Source organism: Palaemon carinicauda, chromosome 19 (genome assembly GCF_036898095.1).
Source record: "Palaemon carinicauda isolate YSFRI2023 chromosome 19, ASM3689809v2, whole genome shotgun sequence".
NCBI classification, from domain to species: domain Eukaryota; kingdom Metazoa; phylum Arthropoda; class Malacostraca; order Decapoda; family Palaemonidae; genus Palaemon; species Palaemon carinicauda.
This window is the reverse complement of record NC_090743.1, coordinates 2,182,733-2,208,147: the sequence shown is the minus strand read 5'-3', so window position 1 is coordinate 2,208,147 and position 25,415 is coordinate 2,182,733. Positions and strand designations below refer to the sequence as shown.

The following is a 25,415-nucleotide window of genomic DNA, read 5'->3' as shown; positions in this document are numbered from 1 at the left end:
CTTCTTTCCTGTGCTCGTTGGTCTCTTCCTACTTAGCTAATTAACTTCTGAAACTTTAGTACAGCTTAAAAGTTCCATCTTTGCCTTCTTTCCTGTGCTCGTTGAACTCTTCCTGCTTAGCTAATTAACTTCTGAAACTTTAGTACAGCTTAAAAGTTCCATCTTTGCCTTCTTTCCTGTGCTCGTTGGTCTCTTCCTACTTAGCTAATTAACTTCTGAAACTTTAGTACAGCTTAAAAGTTCCATCTTTGCCTTCTTTCCTGTGCTCGTTGAACTCTTCCTGCTTAGCTAATTAACTTCTGAAACTTTAGTACAGCTTAAAAGTTCCATCTTTGCCTTCTTTCCTGTGCTCGTTGGTCTCTTCCTACTTAGCTAATTAACTTCTGAAACTTTAGTACAGCTTAAAAGTTCCATCTTTGCCTTCTTTCCTGTGCTCGTTGAACTCTTCCTGCTTAGCTAATTAACTTCTGAAACTTTAGTACAGCTTAAAAGTTCCATCTTTGCCTTCTTTCCTGTGCTCGTTGGTCTCTTCCTACTTAGCTAATTAACTCTGAAACTTTAGTACAGCTTAAAAGTTCCATCTTTGCCTTCTTTCCTGTGCTCGTTGGTTTCTTCCTACTTAGCTAATTAACTCTGAAACTTTAGTACAGCTTAAAAGTTCCATCTTTGCCTTCTTCCCTGTGCTCGTTGGTCTCTACCTACTTAGCTAATTAACTTCTGAAACTTTAGTACAGCTTAAAAGTTCCATCTTTGCCTTCTTTCCTGTGCTCGTTGAACTCTTCCTGCTTAGCTAATTAACTTCTGAAACTTTAGTACAGCTTAAAAGTTCCATCTTTGCCTTCTTTCCTGTGCTCGTTGGTCTCTTCCTACTTAGCTAATTAACTTCTGAAACTTTAGTACAGCTTAAAAGTTCCATCTTTGCCTTCTTTCCTGTGCTCGTTGAACTCTTCCTGCTTAGGTAATTAACTTCTGAAACTTTAGTACAGCTTAAAAGTTCCATCTTTGCCTTCTTTCCTGTGCTCGTTGGTCTCTTCCTACTTAGCTAATTAACTTCTGAAACTTTAGTACAGCTTAAAAGTTCCATCTTTGCCTTCTTTCCTGTGCTCGTTGGTCTCTTCCTACTTAGCTAATTAACTTCTGAAACTTTAGTACAGCTTAAAAGTTCCATCTTTGCCTTCTTTCCTGTGCTCGTTGGTCTCTTCCTACTTAGCTAATTAACTTCTGAAACTTTAGTACAGCTTAAAAGTTCCATCTTTGCCTTCTTTCCTGTGCTCGTTGGTCTCTTCCTACTTAGCTAATTAACTCTGAAACTTTAGTACAGCTTAAAAGTTCCATCTTTGCCTTCTTTCCTGTGCTCGTTGGTTTCTTCCTACTTAGCTAATTAACTCTGAAACTTTAGTACAGCTTAATAAGTTCCATCTTTGCCTTCTTTCCTGTGCTCGTTGGTCTCTTCCTACTTAGCTAATTAACTCTGAAACTTTAGTACAGCTTAAAAGTTCCATCTTTGCCTTCTTTCCTGTGCTCGTTGGTCTCTTCCTACTTAGCTAATTAACTCTGAAACTTTAGTACAGCTTAATAAGTTCCATCTTTGCCTTCTTTCCTGTGCTCGTTGGTCTCTTCCTACTTAGCTAATTAACTTCTGAAACTTTAGTACAGCTTAAAAGTTCCATCTTTGCCTTCTTTCCTGTGCTCGTTGGTCTCTTCCTACTTAGCTAATTAACTTCTGAAACTTTAGTACAGCTTAAAAGTTCCATCTTTGCCTTCTTTCCTGTGCTCGTTGAACTCTTCCTGCTTAGCTAATTAACTTCTGAAACTTTAGTACAGCTTAAAAGTTCCATCTTTGCCTTCTTTCCTGTGCTCGTTGGTCTCTTCCTGCTTAGCTAATTAACTTCTGAAACTTTAGTACAGCTTAAAAGTTCCATCTTTGCCTTCTTTCCTGTGCTCGTTGAACTCTTCCTGCTTAGCTAATTAACTTCTGAAACTTTAGTACAGCTTAAAAGTTCCATCTTTGCCTTCTTTCCTGTGCTCGTTGGTCTCTTCCTACTTAGCTAATTAACTTCTGAAACTTTAGTACAGCTTAAAAGTTCCATCTTTGCCTTCTTTCCTGTGCTCGTTGAACTCTTCCTGCTTAGCTAATTAACTTCTGAAACTTTAGTACAGCTTAAAAGTTCCATCTTTGCCTTCTTTCCTGTGCTCGTTGGTCTCTTCCTACTTAGCTAATTAACTTCTGAAACTTTAGTACAGCTTAAAAGTTCCATCTTTGCCTTCTTTCCTGTGCTCGTTGGTCTCTTCCTACTTAGCTAATTAACTTCTGAAACTTTAGTACAGCTTAAAAGTTCCATCTTTGCCTTCTTTCCTGTGCTCGTTGGTCTCTTCCTACTTAGCTAATTAACTTCTGAAACTTTAGTACAGCTTAAAAGTTCCATCTTTGCCTTCTTTCCTGTGCTCGTTGAACTCTTCCTGCTTAGCTAATTAACTTCTGAAACTTTAGTACAGCTTAAAAGTTCCATCTTTGCCTTCTTTCCTGTGCTCGTTGGTCACTTCTTAATTAGCTAATTAACTTCTGAAACTTTAGTACAGCTTAAAAGTTCCATCTTTGCCTTCTTTCCTGTGCTCGTTGAACTCTTCCTGCTTAGCTAATTAACTTCTGAAACTTTAGTACAGCTTAAAAGTTCCATCTTTGCCTTCTTTCCTGTGCTCGTTGGTCTCTTCTTACTTAGCTAATTAACTCTGAAACTTTAGTACAGCTTAAAAGTTCCATCTTTGCATTCTTTTCGTACTCGTTGGTCTCTTCTTACTTAGCTAATTAACTTCTGAAACTTTAGTACAGCTTAAAAGTTCCATCTTTGCCTTCTTTCCTGTGCTCGTTGAACTCTTCCTGCTTAGCTAATTAACTTCTGAAACTTTAGTACAGCTTAAAAGTTCCATCTTTGCCTTCTTTCCTGTGCTCGTTGGTCTCTTCCTGCTTAGCTAATTAACTTCTGAAACTTTAGTACAGCTTAAAAGTTCCATCTTTGCCTTCTTTCCTGTGCTCGTTGGTCACTTCTTAATTAGCTAATTAACTTCTGAAACTTTAGTACAGCTTAAAAGTTCCATCTTTGCCTTCTTTTCGTACTCGTTGGTCTCTTCTTACTTAGCTAATTAACTTCTGAAACTTTAGTACAGCTTAAAAGTTCCATCTTTGCCTTCTTTCCTGTGCTCGTTGAACTCTTCCTGCTTAGCTAATTAACTTCTGAAACTTTAGTACAGCTTAAAAGTTCCATCTTTGCCTTCTTTCCTGTGCTCGTTGGTCACTTCTTAATTAGCTAATTAACTTCTGAAACTTTAGTACAGCTTAAAAGTTCCATCTTTGCCTTCTTTCCTGTGCTCGTTGAACTCTTCCTGCTTAGCTAATTAACTTCTGAAACTTTAGTACAGCTTAAAAGTTCCATCTTTGCCTTCTTTCCTGTGCTCGTTGGTCTCTTCTTACTTAGCTAATTAACTCTGAAACTTTAGTACAGCTTAAAAGTTCCATCTTTGCCTTCTTTTCGTACTCGTTGGTCTCTTCTTACTTAGCTAATTAACTTCTGAAACTTTAGTACAGCTTAAAAGTTCCATCTTTGCCTTCTTTTCGTACTCGTTGGTCTCTTCTTACTTAGCTAATTAACTCTGAAACTTTAGTACAGCTTAAAAGTTCCATCTTTGCCTTCTTCCCTGTGCTCGTTGGTCTCTTCTTACTTAGCTAATTAACTCTGAAACTTTAGTACAGCTTAAAAGTTCCATCTTTGCCTTCTTTTCGTACTCGTTGGTCTCTTCTTACTTAGCTAATTAACTTCTGAAACTTTAGTACAGCTTAAAAGTTCCATCTTTGCCTTCTTTCCTGTGCTCGTTGAACTCTTCCTGCTTAGCTAATTAACTTCTGAAACTTTAGTACAGCTTAAAAGTTCCATCTTTGCCTTCTTTCCTGTGCTCGTTGGTCTCTTCCTACTTAGCTAATTAACTTCTGAAACTTTAGTACAGCTTAAAAGTTCCATCTTTGCCTTCTTTCCTGTGCTCGTTGGTCTCTTCCTACTTAGCTAATTAACTTCTGAAACTTTAGTACAGCTTAAAAGTTCCATCTTTGCCTTCTTTCCTGTGCTCGTTGGTCTCTTCCTACTTAGCTAATTAACTTCTGAAACTTTAGTACAGCTTAAAAGTTCCATCTTTGCCTTCTTTCCTGTGCTCGTTGAACTCTTCCTGCTTAGCTAATTAACTTCTGAAACTTTAGTACAGCTTAAAAGTTCCATCTTTGCCTTCTTTCCTGTGCTCGTTGGTCTCTTCTTACTTAGCTAATTAACTCTGAAACTTTAGTACAGCTTAAAAGTTCCATCTTTGCCTTCTTTCCTGTGCTCGTTGAACTCTTCCTACTTAGCTAATTAACTTCTGAAACTTTAGTACAGCTTAAAAGTTCCATCTTTGCCTTCTTTCCTGTGCTCGTTGGTCTCTTCCTACTTAGCTAATTAACTTCTGAAACTTTAGTACAGCTTAAAAGTTCCATCTTTGCCTTCTTTCCTGTGCTCGTTGGTCTCTTCCTACTTAGCTAATTAACTTCTGAAACTTTAGTACAGCTTAAAAGTTCCATCTTTGCCTTCTTTCCTGTGCTCGTTGAACTCTTCCTGCTTAGCTAATTAACTTCTGAAACTTTAGTACAGCTTAAAAGTTCCATCTTTGCCTTCTTTCCTGTGCTCGTTGGTCTCTTCTTACTTAGCTAATTAACTCTGAAACTTTAGTACAGCTTAAAAGTTCCATCTTTGCCTTCTTTCCTGTGCTCGTTGAACTCTTCCTACTTAGCTAATTAACTTCTGAAACTTTAGTACAGCTTAAAAGTTCCATCTTTGCCTTCTTTCCTGTGCTCGTTGAACTCTTCCTGCTTAGCTAATTAACTTCTGAAACTTTAGTACAGCTTAAAAGTTCCATCTTTGCCTTCTTTCCTGTGCTCGTTGGTCACTTCTTAATTAGCTAATTAACTTCTGAAACTTTAGTACAGCTTAAAAGTTCCATCTTTGCCTTCTTTCCTGTGCTCGTTGAACTCTTCCTGCTTAGCTAATTAACTTCTGAAACTTTAGTACAGCTTAAAAGTTCCATCTTTGCCTTCTTTTCGTACTCGTTGGTCTCTTCTTACTTAGCTAATTAACTTCTGAAACTTTAGTACAGCTTAAAAGTTCCATCTTTGCCTTCTTTCCTGTGCTCGTTGAACTCTTCCTGCTTAGCTAATTAACTTCTGAAACTTTAGTACAGCTTAAAAGTTCCATCTTTGCCTTCTTTCCTGTGCTCGTTGAACTCTTCCTGCTTAGCTAATTAACTTCTGAAACTTTAGTACAGCTTAAAAGTTCCATCTTTGCCTTCTTTCCTGTGCTCGTTGGTCACTTCTTAATTAGCTAATTAACTTCTGAAACTTTAGTACAGCTTAAAAGTTCCATCTTTGCCTTCTTTCCTGTGCTCGTTGAACTCTTCCTGCTTAGCTAATTAACTTCTGAAACTTTAGTACAGCTTAAAAGTTCCATCTTTGCCTTCTTTCCTGTGCTCGTTGGTCTCTTCTTACTTAGCTAATTAACTCTGAAACTTTAGTACAGCTTAAAAGTTCCATCTTTGCCTTCTTCCCTGTGCTCGTTGGTCTCTTCTTACTTAGCTAATTAACTTCTGAAACTTTAGTACAGCTTAAAAGTTCCATCTTTGCCTTCTTCCCTGTGCTCGTTGGTCTCTTCTTACTTAGCTAATTAACTTGTGAAACTTTAGTACAGCTTAAAAGTTCCATCTTTGCCTTCTTCCCTGTGCTCGTTGGTCTCTTCTTACTTAGCTAATTAACTCTGAAACTTTAGTACAGCTTAAAAGTTCCATCTTTGCCTTCTTCCCTGTGCTCGTTGGTCTCTTCTTACTTAGCTAATTAACTTCTGAAACTTTAGTACAGCTTAAAAGTTCCATCTTTGCCTTCTTCCCTGTGCTCGTTGGTCTCTTCTTACTTAGCTAATTAACTCTGAAACTTTAGTACAGCTTAAAAGTTCCATCTTTGCCTTCTTTCCTGTGCTCGTTGGTCTCTTCTTACTTAGCTAATTAACTCTGAAACTTTAGTACAGCTTAAAAGTTCCATCTTTGCCTTCTTCCCTGTGCTCGTTGGTCTCTTCTTACTTAGCTAATTAACTTCTGAAACTTTAGTACAGCTTAATAAGTTCCATCTTTGCCTCTTTCCTGTGCTCGTTGGTCTCTTCTTACTTAGCTAATTAACTCTGAAACTTTAGTACAGCTTAAAAGTTCCATCTTTGCCTTCTTTCCTGTGCTCGTTGGTCACTTCTTACTTAGCTAATTAACTCTGAAACTTTAGTACAGCTTAAAAGTTCCATCTTTGCCTTCTTTTCGTACTCGTTGGTCTCTTCTTACTTAGCTAATTAAATTCTGAAACTTTAGTACAGCTTAAAAGTTCCATCTTTGCCTTCTTTCCTGTGCTCGTTGGTCACTTCCTACTTAGCTAATTAACTCTGAAACTTTAGTACAGCTTAAAAGTTCCATCTTTGTCTTCTTTCCTGTGCTCGTTGAACTCTTCCTACTTAGCTAATTAACTTCTGAAACTTTAGTACAGCTTAAAAGTTCCATCTTTGCCTTCTTTCCTGTGCTCGTTGGTCTCTTCTTACTTAGCTAATTAACTCTGAAACTTTAGTACAGCTTAAAAGTTCCATCTTTGCCTTCTTTTCGTACTCGTTGGTCTCTTCTTACTTAGCTAATTAAATTCTGAAACTTTAGTACAGCTTAAAAGTTCCATCTTTGCCTTCTTTCCTGTGCTCGTTGGTCTCTTCTTACTTAGCTAATTAACTCTGAAACTTTAGTACAGCTTAAAAGTTCCATCTTTGCCTTCTTTCCTTTGCTCGTTGGTCACTTCTTACTTAGCTAATTAACTCTGAAACTTTAGTACAGCTTAAAAGTTCCATCTTTGCCTTCTTTTCGTACTCGTTGGTCTCTTCCTGCTTAGCTAATTAACTTCTGAAACTTTAATACAGCTTAATAAGTTCCATCTTGGCCTTCTTTCCTGTGCTCGTTGGTCTCTTCTTACTTAGCTAATTAACTCTGAAACTTTAGTACAGCTTAAAAGTTCCATCTTTGCCTTCTTTCCTGTGCTCGTTGGTCACTTCCTACTTAGCTAATTAACTTCTGAAACTTTAGTACAGCTTAATAAGTTCTATATTTGCCTCCTTTTTCTACTCGTTGGTCTCTTCTTACTTAGCTAATTAACTCTTGAAACTTTAGTACAGCTTAATAAGTTCCATCTTTGCCTTCTTTCCTGTGCTAGTTGGTCACTTCTTAATTAGCTAATTAAATTCTGAAACTTTAATACAGCTTAATAAGTTCAATCTTTGCCTTCTTTTCGTACTCGATGGTCTCTTCTTACTTAGCTAATCAACTCTGAAACTTTAGTACAGCTTAATAAGTTCCATCTTTGCCTTCTTTCCTGTGCTGGTTGAACTCTTCCTGTTTAGCTAATTAACTTCTGAAACTTTAGTACAGCTTAATAAGTTCCATCTTTGCCTTCTTTTCGTACTCGTTGCTCTCTTCTTACTTAGCTAATTAACTTCTGAAACTTTAGTACAGCTTAATAAGTTCCATCTTTGCCTTCTTTCCTGTGCTCGTTGAATTCTTCCTACTTAGCTAATTAAATTCTGAAACTTCAGTACAGCTTAATAGGATTCTGAAAATGACTTAGTGGCCTGGTTAAACTAGTGTAGACTTTGGGCTAGTTTTAAGGATATCCATACATCATTCAGATGAAAACTCTTAAATATGGTAATTTTGACAGTTCACGTACCAGTGAACTCAACAGGTAAATTGAAGATTACATTCCCATCCATCAACATCGACTTGGTTTCAACATGGGTACGGCATCTTCGATCCGGAGGCGAGACACCATAGCCCTGGTCTTCTCTGGACAGACCCTAACTCACGACGTCGTTGGCGAGGTTCTCTTCGACAGAATGGGGCTGGCATCAAAACACATTATTGGACTGCAGGTCATAAGAAGGAACGTCTCCGCAGTGAAGCTCATTTCGGGACAAATCTTCCAGCAAATCCTGGACCATTACTCAGGAAAGACTCTGATCCTCAAATGTTTCGAGGAAGTGAAAGTTGTAGACTTGAGTTCACCGCTGTTGCGCGTTTCCATAAGAAATGCTCCTTTTGAAATGAGTGACCGTGTGATAATCTCAGCACTGAACAGTTATGGGAGAGTTATTTCCATCCAGCAGAACAGATATACCTTTGGACCATTCCAAGGCCTCTTGAGTGGTACAAGAACGTCGAAGATGTACGTTACGAAAGCCCTTCCGCGTACACTTGATGTACAAGGTCATAAGCTACTTCTGTTCTTTAATATCAGAGAGAGTAATTTACTTGATGTGTACAGAAGAATGCCCTTGAATGAACTGGAAAGTTTAGCTTATTTTGGGGGCTTCCAGAACCAGCTGCCAAGGGCATCAAGATCCCCATCATTTGAAGAGGAGGATCCTGCAAGAGGAGTTACTTTAAACCTAGGAGAGAAGGATTCAAGGAAAGATGCAATGAGATCAGCTTTTTCAGGCCTAATAAAAGAAACTTCAATGATGGCAGCTCATTCGGGAAGAAGGGAGGAAGATTCTACAAGAATACTCCCTCTGGTAAAGGAAACTTCATCAAAGTTAATCTCTTCAGGAGAGGCAGATGTGGCAAGTAATGATACCTATAGGAGAGAGGTAAAGTTCATAGAAGAAAAAACAGTATTACCGTCTGAGTTTTGCGCAGCTAATGAAAACTCCTGTCGTCTCAGTAATCACTGTACTGAAACCATGGAAGGAAATGGGGTGTTATTCATGGGAGAGACACAATCAGAAAAGCATGATTCCATATCCCCTCATTCTACATGGACTACGTCTTACAAAGAAGCATCCGGCACAAAGCTTATCTTCAGAAAGCGCACTGGTAGCACGGTTTCTTCAAATGTTAACTTGAGCATGATTCTACCCAAGAGAATGAGATGTTAGTTATATAAGTATCAATGTCGCTAAAAGAATAAAAATGTCAGAAAATGGTAGAGTTTCCAACAATGTCCTTTTAACCTGCAGTAAACCTGTCCTTTTATCTAGTCGAGAATAGTGTTGGCTCTAGTATTATCTTTATGACCTGCTGGTGACTTATCTCTTTATCTAGTCGAGAATAGTGTTGGTTCTAGTATTGTCTTTATGATCTGCTGGTGACTTATTCCTTTATTTAGTCGAGAATAGTGCTGGCTTTAGTATTGAATTTATGACCTGCTAGTGACCTATCCCTTTATCTAGTTGAGAATAGTGCTGGTTCTAGTATTATCTTTATGACCTGCTGGTGACTTATCTCTTTATCTAGTCGAGAATAGTGCTGGTTCTACTATTGTCTTTATAACCTGCTAGTGACCTATCCCTTTATCTAGTCGAGAATAGTGCTGGTTCTAGTATTGTCTTTGCGATCTGCTGGTGAGCTAGCCCTTTATCTAGTTGACAATAGTAGTTTCCACTAACGTCTATGTAACTCTTGTAAAACTATCTATTTATCTTACCGAGAATAGCGCAGTTTCCGACAATGTCTTTCAATAATGATATAACCTAAAATCTTCCCCTTCTGATCATTGCTTAGCATTCTGAATGTTCAATGATCTCCCTCTCCTTTGCACTGACTTGCAGCGGTGCCCTTTTAGCTCGGAATAGTTTTGTGTTATCTGATTGGTTAGAATTATCTTGTCTAACCAATCAGCGATCAGGAAACTTTTAAGAGCTAAAAGGGCACTCCTGTGAGTTGGTGCAAATCTGCTTCAGTAAAAAGAATTGCCTATAGTAAAAGTTCCCTGAGTCTTTCTAGATCTATCCATACAACCTCCATTCACTTCATCATTCCAAAGATAGGGTATGGAATATATTCATATACATTAATATTTAATTGGCCTTGACAGTAAAATCAATGCTCTAAGGATTGGATTCCTAGTTAAGACTGTCGAATGAGATCTCCCATCTAAACCAAAAACAGACATCCTTCACCGGGTTCTAAGACATTTGTGTACTGGACGTTTGCGTCCCAGACAGTTGTGCCCCAGACAATTGTGTCCCCGGACAATTGCGTCCTCGGACAACTGTGTACCCGGACAATTGCATCCATGGATATATGCCCCCTGGATATTTGTGACCTGTATGTGTGTTGTACTGATTCCATAAAGCTTTTTATCTTCACCTTTGCTCTATACTTTTAAACAGTAATTTCATTTATACCTTTATCCACCCTGAATATGCATATCTTTTAATGGTCGCTAAAAAAAAAGTACAGGTACGCAAATTGGCAGGACGAAAAAATCCGGGGACGTAATTGTCCGGGGACGCAATTGTCCGGGACACAACTGTCCGGGATGCAAATGTCCAGTACGCAATTGTCCTACCACCCCTTCACCGCTCTATCATGATTGACACTGTTACATTTAGAGAAATACCTACAGGTAGTTCCATACATTTGGCTTACTCTACTAACCTCAAGACAGATCATAGTGAAAGAGAATATACTTTAAATTAAAAAATTAAATTTAAATGGGCATAGCTTTGTAGGAAAGTAATGATTCTAGAACTTACATGAAAGAAGAGAACGTCTCGTATCAAAAGGAATAGAATGTAGATACAATCTAACTTACGATTCTGATAATACTTGTGGGAAAGTGAGGCCTGACAGGTGCAACTGCAAAAGTAGAGCATAACAAGAAAAAAGAGAAGTATTTGTGAAAATAGTTAGCGTCAGTTGATATCTTGGTTGGTTTACATTAAGCTGGACTTATGTCAACACAGACCTTGCCAAATGGAAGCCCACACACAGGCAAGGTATTGGGTGAAGACGAGTTAGCGGAATTAACAACGTTATATTAAGGTACTTTTTACTTATATGATTGATATTTATAAATGTATCCTAGAATATATGTTTCAGATAGTAATACTCAATAAGCTTCAAAAAATACAAAAATAATGTAAGAAAAGTAAGGAATAAATCCCAGGCATCAAATTGTTATCTTTCATTTTCAAGACTTCCCATCATCTTGGATTCTTATACCACACCTAAGGCAAGCTGTAACTCTTGTTAAAGAAATCATTCGAATAGGTGTTGCATTGTTAATCTTTACCAATTTCAACCAAAATTTTCTGAATACTTCAAAGAAATGATCCAATGGCAAACTCTGATATTCTTAAAAGATATATAACACTTACTGTAAAGTAAGAACAAGTTTTTCTGGTATAATTGCTTCCTGAGTAAATCTCTAGCTTTTGTTAGATAAAGATCCTCAATATTAAGTGTTCCTAAATTAGGTATATAAAACCCTGTCCACACGATCGAGCATCCCCGACGGGCAAACAGTGATACCAGACCACAATAGTTAGTAAGAAGGAAGGTTAAGGACGTCAGAAGCAGGAAAACCTCAGACAGAGATCTGGCATCATACAGTGATGCCAGATCCCTGCCTTTAGTTTTCCCGCTTCTGACGTCATCAACCTTTATTTTCACTGACTATTGTGGCTTGGTATCACTGTTTGCCCGTCGTGGATACTCGATCGTGTGGACAGGGCTTTACACTTACCATTTCCTGCCGTTGACCACAAAACTTATTTAAATAAGTGTTACATCAAAACATTATCCAAATAAGTATTTACTGAAGAAAAGATTTAACAATAATCAAAGAAATTATCCTGATAATTGTCACATAAAGACAATTTCTAAGGTTTATCAAAGAAATGGCCCAACTAAGAGTTACCTTGGAGCAGTCTCTCATTTTACACAGAAACGATCAAAAGTATATTTTATCTGAGTTTAAGATAAACTTCTATGTTTATCATTGATCTTATTCTTTATTTGCGGATGTTATCTTTTGTTTCACGTTTTGGTCTTCTATTTTTGTAGATTATAGCTGTGACGTCTTTTAGAATACCGTCTATTGTCTAGTTTACATATACACAAACTTCACTTACTATTTCGGACAACGAACAGAGTACTATATAATTTCAAAAGATAGTAAGTGTGTTGAGATATATTTTATAGATCTAGTAAGGCTATTTTACTTATTGTGCCCATTTTATTTTTATTTTAGCAATATTCTTAACTTAGAGCTTATCTCTTTCCTTCATAAATTACCACATCTGCATTTCCCATTTATTATACTTTTATTAACCACAGATAGAAGCCAGAACTCCAAAAGTTAGAATCCCAAATTGAATTTATTTTAATCTAAGTGACCTCCATTCATGTAATACAGACCTCTTGGTCTTACTGGATCTTCATTATAGATTGGTAGTTATCTATAGACCCAAATTCACGAGAAAGTAAATGGGAATTCCTTTGAATGTGGCTATTATCTGCAAAAAAAAAAAAAAAATGTAAACCTCCAATATTGGTGATGCTTTAGGTGTAGCACATTATTTATCATTGAAATTTGTTATCATGTGACAATTATCAGTTTTAGTCTATTGATGATGCCTTACTGCTTTTGGTCTTATAACCTATTTCCTTTTTTTTTCCTCACAAGGACTTATAATATTGTATATCACGAGAAACCAAATGACACTCCCTTTGAATGTGGCTAGTATCTGCAAAAAAGTTAAACATCCTATATTGGTGATGCTTCAGGTGTAGCACATTATTTATCATTGAAATTTGTTCTCATGTGACAATTATCAGTTTTAGTCTATTGATGATGCCTTACTGCTTGTGGTTTTATAACCTATTTCCATTTTTTTTCTTAAAAAGGACTTATGATATATATCACGAGAAACCAAATGACACTCCCTTTGAATGTGGCTAGTATCTGCAAAAAAGTTAAACATCCTATATTGGTGATGCTTCAGGTGGTGCACATTATTTTTGATAGAAATTTGTTATTATGTGTCAATTATCAGTTTTTGTCAATAGATGATGCCTTACATCTTTTGGTTTTACACCCAATTTCCAATTTTTCTCAATGGACTTATATTACATATCATTTCTTAGTGGTCTGATAGGTACTTTCGTGTTATTACCCCACCACTAATTTCCAATGTAACCCCAAAACTATTTTTTAGGTTTGGTTACGTTTGGTTAGGTTAGGTCAAGTTAGGTTAGGTTAGGCTAGGTTAAAAAATAGTATTGGGGCTATATCGTAAATTAATGGTGGGGCAATAACACGAAAGTACCGTCTGCTAATTTCTAACATCATTTGTCTCAACATCTGTTAGCTGGCTTCCTCAGTTGAATCTGTAGCTTAACTTATCATCCGTTCGCCTCCTCAGTTGAATCTGTAGCTTAACTTATCATCCGTTCGCCTCCACAGTTGAATCTGTAGCTTAACTTATCATCCGTTCGCCTCCACAGTTGAATCTGTAGCTTAACTTATCATCCGTTCGCCTCCTCAGTTGAATCTGTAGCTTAACTTATCATCCGTTCGCCTCCACAGTTGAATCTGTAGCTTAACTTATCATCCGTTCGCCTCCTCAGTTGAATCTGTAGCTTAACTTATCATCCGTTCGCCTCCTCAGTTGAATCTGTAGCTTAACTTATCATCCGTTTGCCTCCTCAGTTGAATCTGTAGCTTAACTTATCATCCGTTAGTAATATCATATCCATATTTAGACATTTTCAATTTGATCTCTTAACTGACACGTCTCAAACTGAATTAGCTGGCTTCTTCAATTGAATCTCTAGCCTAAATTATCATCCGTCAGTAATATATCCAAGTATTGATATCCTCATACTGATCCCTTAACTGACATGTCTCAAACTGAATGCTTTCCAAACTCGCCACCTCCCAAACAGTTCAGGACTAACCAAGGCTATGTGAGCTTTCTAGTGATCAGCAACAACCGCCAGTTCTTGGCCTCCTTCGCCCAATGTGCAGACGACTCTCGACTCGTTGTCTGGGAGACGAAAATTCTCGTAGTGACCCTGCTGCCTCCAGAGGAGATACGCCGTCTCATGTCCCGTCATTGGACTTACTCGATGTTCAATGCCATGTTCCTCAATGTTGTGGAGACTGGGGAGTACTCAAAGTGAGTCAATGCTAGGGGAGATTTATGTTTACTAAAGATAAATACCACAATTACTATATTATTAACATTGATTTAGTTATTCTTATTGTTATTTAAAATCTTCGAACACTCATATAAACAATTATAAAATGTTCACAAAAAGAAAATTACATATACAAAATGACACAGATACTTAATCATGCCAGAAGTATTATAATCTCTGTGCGTTCCTCTACCGCACTTCTGAGCGCAAGGGTTCGTGATGGCATAAGGCCAGCTTGAGGGTACACTCAGTCACACTATTCTATCTGATTTTTCTTCCTCTTGTTTTGTTAAAGTTTTTATAGTTTATATAGGAAATATTTATTTTAATGTTGTTTCTGTTCTTGAAATATTTTATTTTTCCTTGTTTCTTTTCCTCACTGGGCTATTGTCCCTGTTGGGGCCCCTGGAATTATAGCATTCTGCTTTTCCAACTAGATTTGTAACTTAGCAAGTAATAATAATAATATTAATAATAATAATAATAATAATAATAATAAACCCTAAAGCACCAGACCTCTTCCAGTTGCTTAGTACATGCACGATCAAAGGGGCTTCAACTTAAATCTAAACTGGCTTATATTTTTTATTTATACAGGATTTATCTATTTGCTTATTTATTCATGCATATCATTTCCATCTGTCATTGCAAAGCCATGTAACTTAAAGTCTACTAACTCATGTATTCAGTAAAAGCTTTGTTGGCACCCAAATATTCTATGAATCTAGTCCATAAGGATTTGTTGACATGAATAATAATAATAATAATAATAATAATAATAATAATAATAATAATAATAAACTGAAAAATACATACTTTAATGCAAAGTTTCTTCAATTGTGCCTATGTACCAAAAGGTGTGATGTCCATAGCTACTACCCATACTCTCCTGATGGCAGTCAAGTCGCAAGAGTTGCTCTGTGGACCTCTGGACACGGCCTTCGTCCTCTCAAAAATCAGCAGCTGTTCCCTGAAAAATACCAGAAGTGAGTGCAGAATGTTCCATTGTCGAATGTTCCATTGTCACAAGCCAGAAGTTACCCTGGGCCATTGCAGAATGCTCCATTGTCACAAGCCAGAAGTTACCCTAGGCCATTGCAGAATGTTCCATTGTCACAAGCCAGAAGTTACCCTAGGCCCTTGCAGAATGTTCCATTGTCACAAGCCAGAAGTTACCCTAGGCCATTGCAGAATGTTCCATTGTCACAAGCCAGAAGTTACCCTAGGCCATTGCGGAATGTTCCATTGTCACAAGCCAGAAGTTACCCAAGGCCATTGCGGAATGTTCCATTGTCACAAGCCAGAAGTTACCCAAGGCTATTGCGGAATGTTCCATTGTCACAAGCCAGAAGTTACCCTAGGCCATTGCAGAATGCTCCATTGTCACAAGCCAGAAGTTACCCTAGGCCATTGCAGAATGTTCCATTGTCACAAGCCAGAAGTTACCCTAGGCCATTGCAGAATGTTCCATTGTCACAAGCCAGAAGTTACCCTAGGCCATTGCACAATGTTCCATTGTCACAAGCCAGAAGTTACCCTAGGCCATTGCAGAATGTTCCATTGCCACAAGCCAGAAGTTACCCTAGGCCAGAAATAAAAAAAAATCTTGGTGTATTCAAACACAGGGAAGTTGCATAGAGCCCTCTTCAACATATTTTATGCTATGTCTTACAAGGTTGCCAGGTTTTCTAAATGAGAAAAGGCCAATTTCTGATCAACTGCAGCTTTTAACAGCTAACCCAATTATAGAAAAAGGACAAAAATATAGCATTTAAAGCCAACTTTTCTTATGATTTACTAAAGGCCAACCAATTTCGAAAAGGCTACATTTGAAGTTTTTGGCCTGAAAAAAGTCCAACCTGGCAACCCTGCTTTCAAAATGTGATAGAAAAGCAGTTGTCGAGGATACAAATTATAGCCAGTATAACAATGATAAGTAGACTATTCATTTATCAATTCCTCCATCATTCAGAATCAATCGTGTTTAAAGGTTTAAAGGCCGCTCATGAATGGCAGAGGCAAGGGACAGTCACATTGCCCTATCAAGCAGGACAATGCCCTACAGACTGAGCATATATCATATGATCAGCACCCTAGCCCCTCTCCACCCAAGCTAGCACCAGGGAGGGCCAGCAATGGCTCTTGATGACTCAACAGATAGAACTATAGGCTCCCAACGTCCCCCAACCATACCTCACAAGGATGGTAAGGTTCCAGACACTAATGGCACTATCGAGACTGGGTGGAACTCGAACCCCCGACTGGCAAACACCAGGCATAGACGTTACCAATCAGGCCACAGCAACCCATTAATCGGATAAGGGATTTGTATAGCTTGTATTCCCCCTCTGTAAACCTGATGTGTGTATGGAGTTCCCAAATTTGCTTACACTGGCTGTGCTTGTGCAGTTGTTGCTCCAATTTCTAGTCCAGGGTAACTTTTGACTCGTTGCTCCAGAATGCATTAAGGTATCAAGTATTCATTAGTGTTTACAATAGCCTTTATTGGCTAACAGGTCCATATTCATATTCGACTGTCTTTCATTGCTCATTATAACCAATTGCCTTTCCTATCTGAATTACTATTGAATGAAATGTTATGAAATATAGCATATTAAATACAGATCCGAAAAAAGATCTAGCCATGTTAGGTTAGACTCATTCGTATTGTAGTATAGCTGTTTATTCTAATGTTATATTATTAGAAACCGTTTTATTGGCAATATGATTCAGATCACATATATATCAATTACTATGTTATATATGTTATTCTTGACTGGAGTATATCAAAGGTAATTAGTCACATTTCTGCATTTAGGAATCATTTTATTATCTATAATATTTCATTAACAAATTTATTTGCTCTTCCATCTTATTTTCCTTTCTCTAACTAATCCTCTGCCTATTGTATGCAATGAAAAAGCAATTCTAAACTCAATGACTCACAGTAGTAATAGATACATAAATTCCCTCTTTCTTAATCAATCAGCTAAACTTGTCAAGAGCTTTCAAAACTAAGTCACTTCATATGAACATTATTGTATTGTTTCTTCTATAGTTTCCAAATCCTTTACCTATTGTATACAATGAAAAAGCAATTCTAATCTCAACGACTCACAGTAGTGATAAATACACAAATTCCCTCTTTCTTAATTAATCAGCTAAACATGTCAAGAGCTTTCAAAACTAAGTCACTTATCAACACATTATTGTATTGTTTCTCCTATAGTTTCTATCAAGAGCTTTCAAAACTAAGTCACTTATCTGAACATTATTGTATTGTTTCTCCTATAGTTTACATCAAGAGCTTTCAAAACTAAGTCACTTATCAACACATTTTTGTATTGTTTCTCCTATAGTTTCCATCAAGAGCTTACAAAACTAAGTCCCTCTTCGTTTGAACATTATTTTATTGTTTCTCCTAGTTTTCATCAAGAGCTTTCAAAACTAAGTCACTCTTCATATCAACATATTTTTGTACTGTTTCTTCTATAGTTTCCGTCAAGAGCTTTCAAAACTAAATCACTCTTCATACCAACATTATTGTATTGTTTCTCCTATAGTTTATGTCAAGAGCTTTCAAAACTAAATCACTCTTCATACCAACATTATTGTATTGTTTCTCCTATAGTTTCCATCAAGAGCTTTCAAAGCTAAGTCACTCTTCATATGAATATTATTGTATTGTTTCTCCTGTAGTTCCTATCAAGAGCTTTCAAAATTAAATCACTCTTCATATCAACATATTATTGTAATGTTTCTTCTATAGTTTCCATCAAGAGCTTTCAAAACTAAGTCACTTATCAACTCATTCTTGTATTGTTTCTCCTATAGTTTTCATCAAGAGCTTTCAAAACTAAGTCACTGATCAACTCATTCTTGTATTGTTTCTCCTATAGTTTTCATCAAGAGCTTTCAAAACTAAGTCACTTATCAACACATTATTGTATTGTTTCTCCCATAGTTTCTATAAATCCCCAATAAACGTCACCGTCTGGCCCTTCATGCCCTACTTCATGGCTCTGGACGAGGACACAATCATCGAAGAGTACGACATCATCGAAGACATGATCCAGAACACGACCAACAACGACTCGGGAAAGAACGCCTACACAGGTCGAGACTACGTTATGTTACAAGTCGTGGCCAGTCTCTTCAACTTCACCATAAGGATTCTTCCCGTTGCTAGCTGGGATGAGGTGAGGTTATACCTTTTCGTGGCAATTGCAAAAGAGAAATTATATATAAAGGCATTTTTGCTTCTTCAAAAGACTGTCTAGGGGAAGGACACTCCAAAATCAAACCTTTGATCTCTAGTCTTGTGTAGTGCCATAGGCTCTGTACCATGGTCTTCCACTGTCTTGGGTTAGAGTTTTCTCGCTTGAGGGTACACTCGAGCACATTATTCTATCTTATTTCTCTTCCTCTTGTTCTGTTAAAGTTTTTATAGTTTATATAGGAGGTATTTATTTCAATGTTACTCTTCTCTAGTCTTGTGTAGTGCCATAGTCTCTGTACCATGGTCTTCCACTGTCTTGGGTTAGAGTTCTCTCGCTTGAGGGTACACTCGAGCACATTATTCTATTTTATTTCTCTTCCTCTTGTTCTGTTAAAGTTTTTATAGTTTATATAGGAGATATTTATTTCAATGTTGTTACTCTTCTTAGATTATTCTATTTTCCTTTTTTCCTTTCCTTACTGGGCTATTTTCGATGGTGGGGCCTCTGGGCTTATAGCATCCTGCTTTTCCAACTTGGGTTGTAGCTTAGCTAGCAATAATAATAATAATAATAATAATAATAATGATAATAATAATGATAAGTCTACTGGCCTTGGTTGTATGACGTATGAAACTCCTAGACTATCCATTGAAGAAAAAGGAAAACTTATCAAAACTTGTATTTTAGTGACAAATAATTTTCACAAGGGGGCCCGATTACATCATTCCCATAAAAGTAACATCTATCAATTACATTTAAAAGTCCAAGATAATTTTGACTTATCATTTGCATATCAGAGACATCAAAAGAATGCATTCTATTTACGTTATCTAGAAAAAATGGTGACCTAACCCAGCCAGTGAGGCAGGCAAGCCAGCCTCAACTTGGTGCCGGTCCCAAACCCGGGTAAATGGGGAGGGTTGGCGGCAGGAAAGGCATCTGGCCATGAAAAATTAGCCAAAACAACTATGGTCAGTGAGTATAATCAGAATGAAATAAAGGGATTAACCGGTGATGAGGTGTGGGACAGAGGTAGATGGAGAAAGCTGACCAGAAACATCGACCCCACATAGAAGTGGGAAAAGATGTAGACAAAGAAGAAGAAGAAGAAGAAAAAATAGTGACCTAGTTGGAATTAGATACTAAAAAACTCATTTCCCTCTATTGTTTCCAGGTTATAGAGAAGGTCATAGAAAGGGTCTCCTTCATGTCACCCATGAGGATAGCAATACTGCCTCACCTCCTGCCATACCTAGACTTCTCTGCTGACTTTGAACCCGAGACTCTGACCTTTGTTATGGCGAAGCCAAGCTTGAAGCCCAGGTGGCAGTCTCTCCTCTACCCCATGAGTGAAGTGGTTTGGATATCCATTTGTGTCCTGTTACTTTTTATGCCCCTTGTGGTATACCTTGTAAGTAACAGCATGTTTGTTGTGTCTAAATACTTGAGTTATAACAGATAAAGATATGTTACAACACATAATATCATCATCATAGCCTAAAGCAAATAAACAACTGATCTATTTTGCATTCTGTCAGATGATACTTAATGATTAGGCATGTCATTCTAACATCCTTTGATTTTAAAACTTATCGTTCTTCTTCCTTGGTGTTTATGTTAAGATTTAAACAAAACTTTTGACAGATCAGCAACTATTTGATAATCCAGTGATTACTCTTATGATTCCTCTCAGGTTAGAGCGTAGAATACATCCGTCAGTTTTCTTTCCTAGAGTATAAAGTTGGAGATAGATAGTAACCATTGTTTTTATTGATGATTTCACTGCAGATAAAAGCTTTCTGTTAATTTTCTTCATGTTCATGGGTGTCTAATTTAGAACAGACATTAAAGACAGAGGAACTAGCAGTCCCTGAGACAATGACAAATTTCAGCCTCTACTTTTACCTTCCTCTCAATGTTTGACATAAAGTATGAACATTCAAAGTTTTACATCACTTCTTTCTTTCAAGGTTTTCCATCTAGACAATCAGCCTGGGGACAATCGGACACTGGGTTGGTGGACGATCACCGAAACCGTTCTCGGAACCTTGTTGGGTCAAGGATTGGCCAATAAAACCCCAAATACGAACACCTTCCGTCTGCTTCTCCTCTCTTGGCTGGTGTGCGCCTTCGTGATCAGCGTCGTGTACCGAGGAAATCTTACGGCTTTCCTCACTCTACCGAAATACCCCCAGAGAATTGAGACCTTGCAGGAACTGGTGAATGCAAAGGCCAGGTAGAGACTCCCCCTTTTACGTTTACGAAGATATTTCACTTATTAATACATTTTATCATCAGGGCTATGGTAGCCTATTGGAAAGATCCCTGCCTAATAATCTGCTGAACTGGGGTTTGAGTCCCTCTCAACCTCAATAGTTTCTTTTAGTGTCTACAACCTCAACATCCTTGTGAGCAAAGTATAGGGCATTTAGGGGAGCCTATGGGTCTACCTGCTGAGTCAATAGCAGCCATTGCCTGGGCCTCCCTGGCTTGGGCACTGATCATATGTACATATGGTTAGTCTCTCAAACTATGCCATTCCCTTGGCTGCTGTATTACCTCAAGGTCCAAGCTCATTGCATTGATTTTTCTGCCTTCTAATGCAATTTACATAACTCCTTACTCATGTGTTTGCTCATTATATCAATTGTAAAGGAGGTAATATAAATGAATTAATATAAATAAGTTAACATATGATTAATTAGTTATATAAATAGTATTACAAGGAAGAAATAACACTTATTAATACATTTTATCATCAGGGCTATGGTAGCCTATTGGAAAGATCCCTGCCTAATAATCTGCTGAACTGGGGTTTGAGTCCCTCTCAACCTCAATAGTTTCTTTTAGTGTCTACAACCTCAACATCCTTGTGAGCAAAGTATAGGGCATTTAGGGGAGCCTATGGGTCTACCTGCTGAGTCAATAGCAGCCATTGCCTGGGCCTCCCTGGCTTGGGCACTGATCATATGTACATATGGTTAGTCTCTCAAACTATGCCATTCCCTTGGCTGCTGTATTACCTCAAGGTCCAAGCTCATTGCATTGATTTTTCTGCCTTCTAATGCAATTTACATATCTCCTTACTCATGTGTTTGCTCATTATAATAATTATAAATTAGTTAATATAAATGAATTAATATAAATAAGTTAACATATGATTAAATAGCTATATAAATAGTATTACAAGGAAGAAATAAAAGGCAATGAGCTTGCCCCTTGATGTAATACATCAGCTAAGTGAATAGCATTCTGCATATGTCCCTATCTGCCTTTGATTTTATTGGCCTGAATGACTTCTTGACAGGCCATTTATCCCTATGCATTCTGAAGTATCAGTATTTAACTACCCTTACTTGTATAAGACAAATTGAAATTTTGTTAACCTGGATTATTTTTTTTTTCTGATGCTTCCAGATTCAAATCAATATGAGTGTATTGAATCGATTTACTTTTGGGCAGGCAGACTTGTCCTTTTACATTCTGAAGTCCTAAGATTAAAATCCCTTTAATTATACTGCAGGGACTGAGGTTTTATTTAATTCTCAATTTTTGCACTCGAGTTACTGACTCTTTTGCTAGCCTAGCGTATCCACGTATTTTTGAAGCTTCCTCATTTATTTCCCTTTGATTGTATTGGTTCAATTACTATTGTGCAACTTGAATTAATTATCCCTATGTATTCTAAAGTTTCTATATTTTTCCCTTGTTTCATCACAGCATGCTGATTCCACCTGACACAATTGATTTTTACAACGGCTTCAAGCAGTCCCCACCAGGTCCCTACAAAGATATCAGCCAGAGGATGACCTTTGTTCCTTCCATCCAGGATGCCTTTCCTCGACTACTGAAAGAGAAGTAAGAGATTATATTATTATCATTTATGTTATCAGAATTATTCACATTACTTCATTTATGCTAATTAAATTTATCATATAGAAAAAGCCTCAACATTTAATCTTCCATATCTAACCAGTTCTCCATTAAATATTTATCAGCTCCGCCTACATGTACGAGAGGAGAAACCTTGACTTGAACATTGCCCGCCATTACACAAGAGGAGATGGCTGGACGCCTTTCTATGCGGCTAAAGAGAACATTTGGCCGGGTACTTGTGCCTGGCCAATTATTAGAGATGCCCCATTCCGGCATGTTCTTGATCGCTACATCGGAATTTTCGTTCAGGTAAGTCACTAGGTGAGACTTCATTCAGTCCTATTCTTGATCGTTATATCAGGATCTACGTCCAGTTAAGTCACTAGGCGAGACTTCACTTAGTCATATTCTTGATCGTTACATCAGGAGTTTTGTCCAGGTAAGTCGCTAGGTGAGACTTCATTCAGTCATATTCTCCATCGCTACATCAGGATCTTCGTCCAGGTAAGTCACTAGGTGAGACTCCATTCAGTCATATTCTTGATCACTACATCAGGATCTTCGTCCAGGGAAGTCACTAGGTGAGACTTCATTCAGTCATATTCATGGTCACTACATCAGGATCTTCATCCAAGTAAGTCACTAGGTGAGACTTCATTCAGTCATATTCTCCATCGCTACATCAGGATCTTCGTCCAGGTAAGTCACTAGGTGAGACTTTCTTCAACCATATCCTTGATCATTACATTTAGATATTCATTTAGGTTAGTCGCCAGGAGAGGCTTTAATGTTCTCGACCGATACATGGGGATCTTTCATCTAAGTTACTAGCGGAGACTTCATCAAGGTATTCCTGATCATTACTTTGAGATCATCGTTAAGGTCAGTCACTAGGTGAGAAATATTGTTAACTGGTATTTCATATACATTGCTCATGTAAGCAAAATAAAAGACTCTCCATAGAGGCACCAACCACCAAACCCTATTTGTTTTCTAGGCTGGTCTAGTTGACCAATGGGGCGATGAAATCGTTTACAAGTACAGAAGTGGAGCTACATCGAAGGAGAGAACACCCCAGAGAGAACCAGAGAATTTATTTGGGGAAGAAGCGGTTGACACCTCTGCCGGAGATGCCGAACAAGGAGGTATGCAGCCCCTCTCAGTCGTACACCTGCAGGGCCCTCTCTATCTGCTCCTGCTGTGCCTTCTGGTATCATCGCTGGCCTTTGCTGCAGAAGTGACTGTGGGTGGTCCATACTCTAAAGATCCAAATTATCGTAGAAAGTGGTGAGTTCTTATCCCTTGGGATCGATAAGATGGGGATGAATGGGGCTCATAAACTGTAGGATTTAGAAGGGACTGTATTGAAGGATCTGCAGGATTTGAATGGATTATTTCTGCATTGTAGCATTTGAAAGAGAGGTTCTGATCTTATGTGGTAAGGATCTCAAAGACTGCAGTGTTTGAATGGGATGTTTTCAAAGACTGCAGTGTTTGAATGGGATGTTTTCAAAGACTGCAGTGTTTGAGTGGGATGTTCTCAAAAGAGAGGTACTGATCTTGTGTGGTAATGATCTCAAAGACTGCAGTGTTTGAATGGGATGTTCTCAAAGGCTCCAGTTTCAGAATGGGGTGTTCTCAAAGACTGCAGTGTTTGAATGGGATGTTCTCAAAGACTGCAATATTTGAATGGGATGTTATCAAAGACTGTAGTGTTGAGTGGGATGTTTCTAAAGACTACAGTTTTTTATTATGTTCTCAAAAGATGCAGTATTTAAATGGGGTGTTCTCAAAGACTGCAGTATTTGAATGGGATGTTTTCAAAGACTGCAGTATTTGAATGGGATGTCCTCAAAGACTGTGGTTTTTCAAAAGCATGTTCTCTAAGACTTCAATGCTTTAGCTTAAAAGGAATACTCCTATAAAGAACTATACATCTATATGAAAAAAAAATAGTCTACAATAATCGAAATGATCTAAAATGGCTGGAAGGGAATTACCAACGATAGAATAAAATTTCTTGATATAACCCACAATAAGATAAGGAATAAGTCAGACCCATTGATGTATTCTATTGCTACAAAATAAATATGATGTCGATTATTATTTTGATCTCTGTTAAGAGTACATTATCCAAAGTTAAATTATTGTAAATATTTCTGTTTCCCTGTTAAATTATGTCTCCAATATTCATTGGAAATTCATTCATGATGTTAAAACTGTTGTATTGTTGAAGATTAAAGTTAGAATTGGGCGTTTATCCAAATGTAATATATATATATATATATGAATTTTATCAAAATATTAATAATTGCTAAAATCTATAATTGATAATTGTGAAACTGTTGAATCAAACTGTTAAAACTAAATTCGGCTTCTTTGTGATATCATTGGCATATATATATATATATATATATATATATATATATATATATATATATATATATATATATGTATATCTATATATATTATATATATATATATATATATATATTTATATATATATCTATCTATCTATCTATCTATATATATATATATATATATATATATATATATATATATATATATATATATTGAAATTATACCAAATTGTTGATACACTAAGGCCTAAAAGCAATTAAAATTGCAAGCATTACTCTTTTTATATCATTTCATCTGACATTTTGACTATCTATGAATTTCAAGTAAGTGAAGTTAGTCCTTACAAAGGTAACCACCTCGAAATGCTAATCATCTCCCTAAGGCAGAAGGTACAATGTTTCCTTGGTGCCAAAGGATTAATATACTGATGAAACATATTCACTATTGCAAGACTGAATAGAGCCAGGAGAAAAAGGTCTTGCATCAGACTGAGTATTGCCTTCTGAAGAAGACACAAGGTGTCCAGGCTTTAAAAGCTATATTGCTAATCTTATAGACTTCTTCCTGTTGCACATTTCATTGCTGAAATCGAATGATGTCAAGAGCGTACCCACCACAGTCGAATAACCCTCATATACGTGTCTCATTGCTTAAGTTAAATGAGACTATGAAGTCTGAAACGTTTTATAGTGATTCATGGAGCTCTCTCTCTCTCTCTCTCTCTCTCTCTCTCTCTCTCTCTCTCTCTCTCTCTCTATTTTGAATGAAAAAATATTCAGCTCTCATTGTAATTTAAAGTACAAGAATAGTCTACCCTTTTACTAAAAATAGCATCCTCTTCAAGCATTAATTTCTAAATACTAACTAGATATTTTAACAATATTTTGT

The 25,415-nt window shown here is 37.2% G+C and overlaps 1 protein-coding gene across 1 annotated transcript; it reads left to right on the top strand.

The window, feature by feature from the left end:
• Positions 1-18,040: 18,040 nt before the first annotated feature.
• Positions 18,041-23,734, top strand: LOC137658107 (ionotropic receptor 21a-like). Its single transcript, XM_068392801.1, has 6 exons — positions 18,041-18,269; positions 19,465-19,701; positions 20,261-20,526; positions 22,011-22,148; positions 22,289-22,475; positions 23,164-23,734. The coding sequence occupies exons 1-6, from the start codon at positions 18,075-18,077 to the stop codon at positions 23,455-23,457; spliced, it is 1,317 nt and encodes a 438-aa protein (XP_068248902.1). The 5' UTR covers positions 18,041-18,074; the 3' UTR covers positions 23,458-23,734.
• The last annotated feature ends 1,681 nt before the right edge of the window (positions 23,735-25,415 follow it).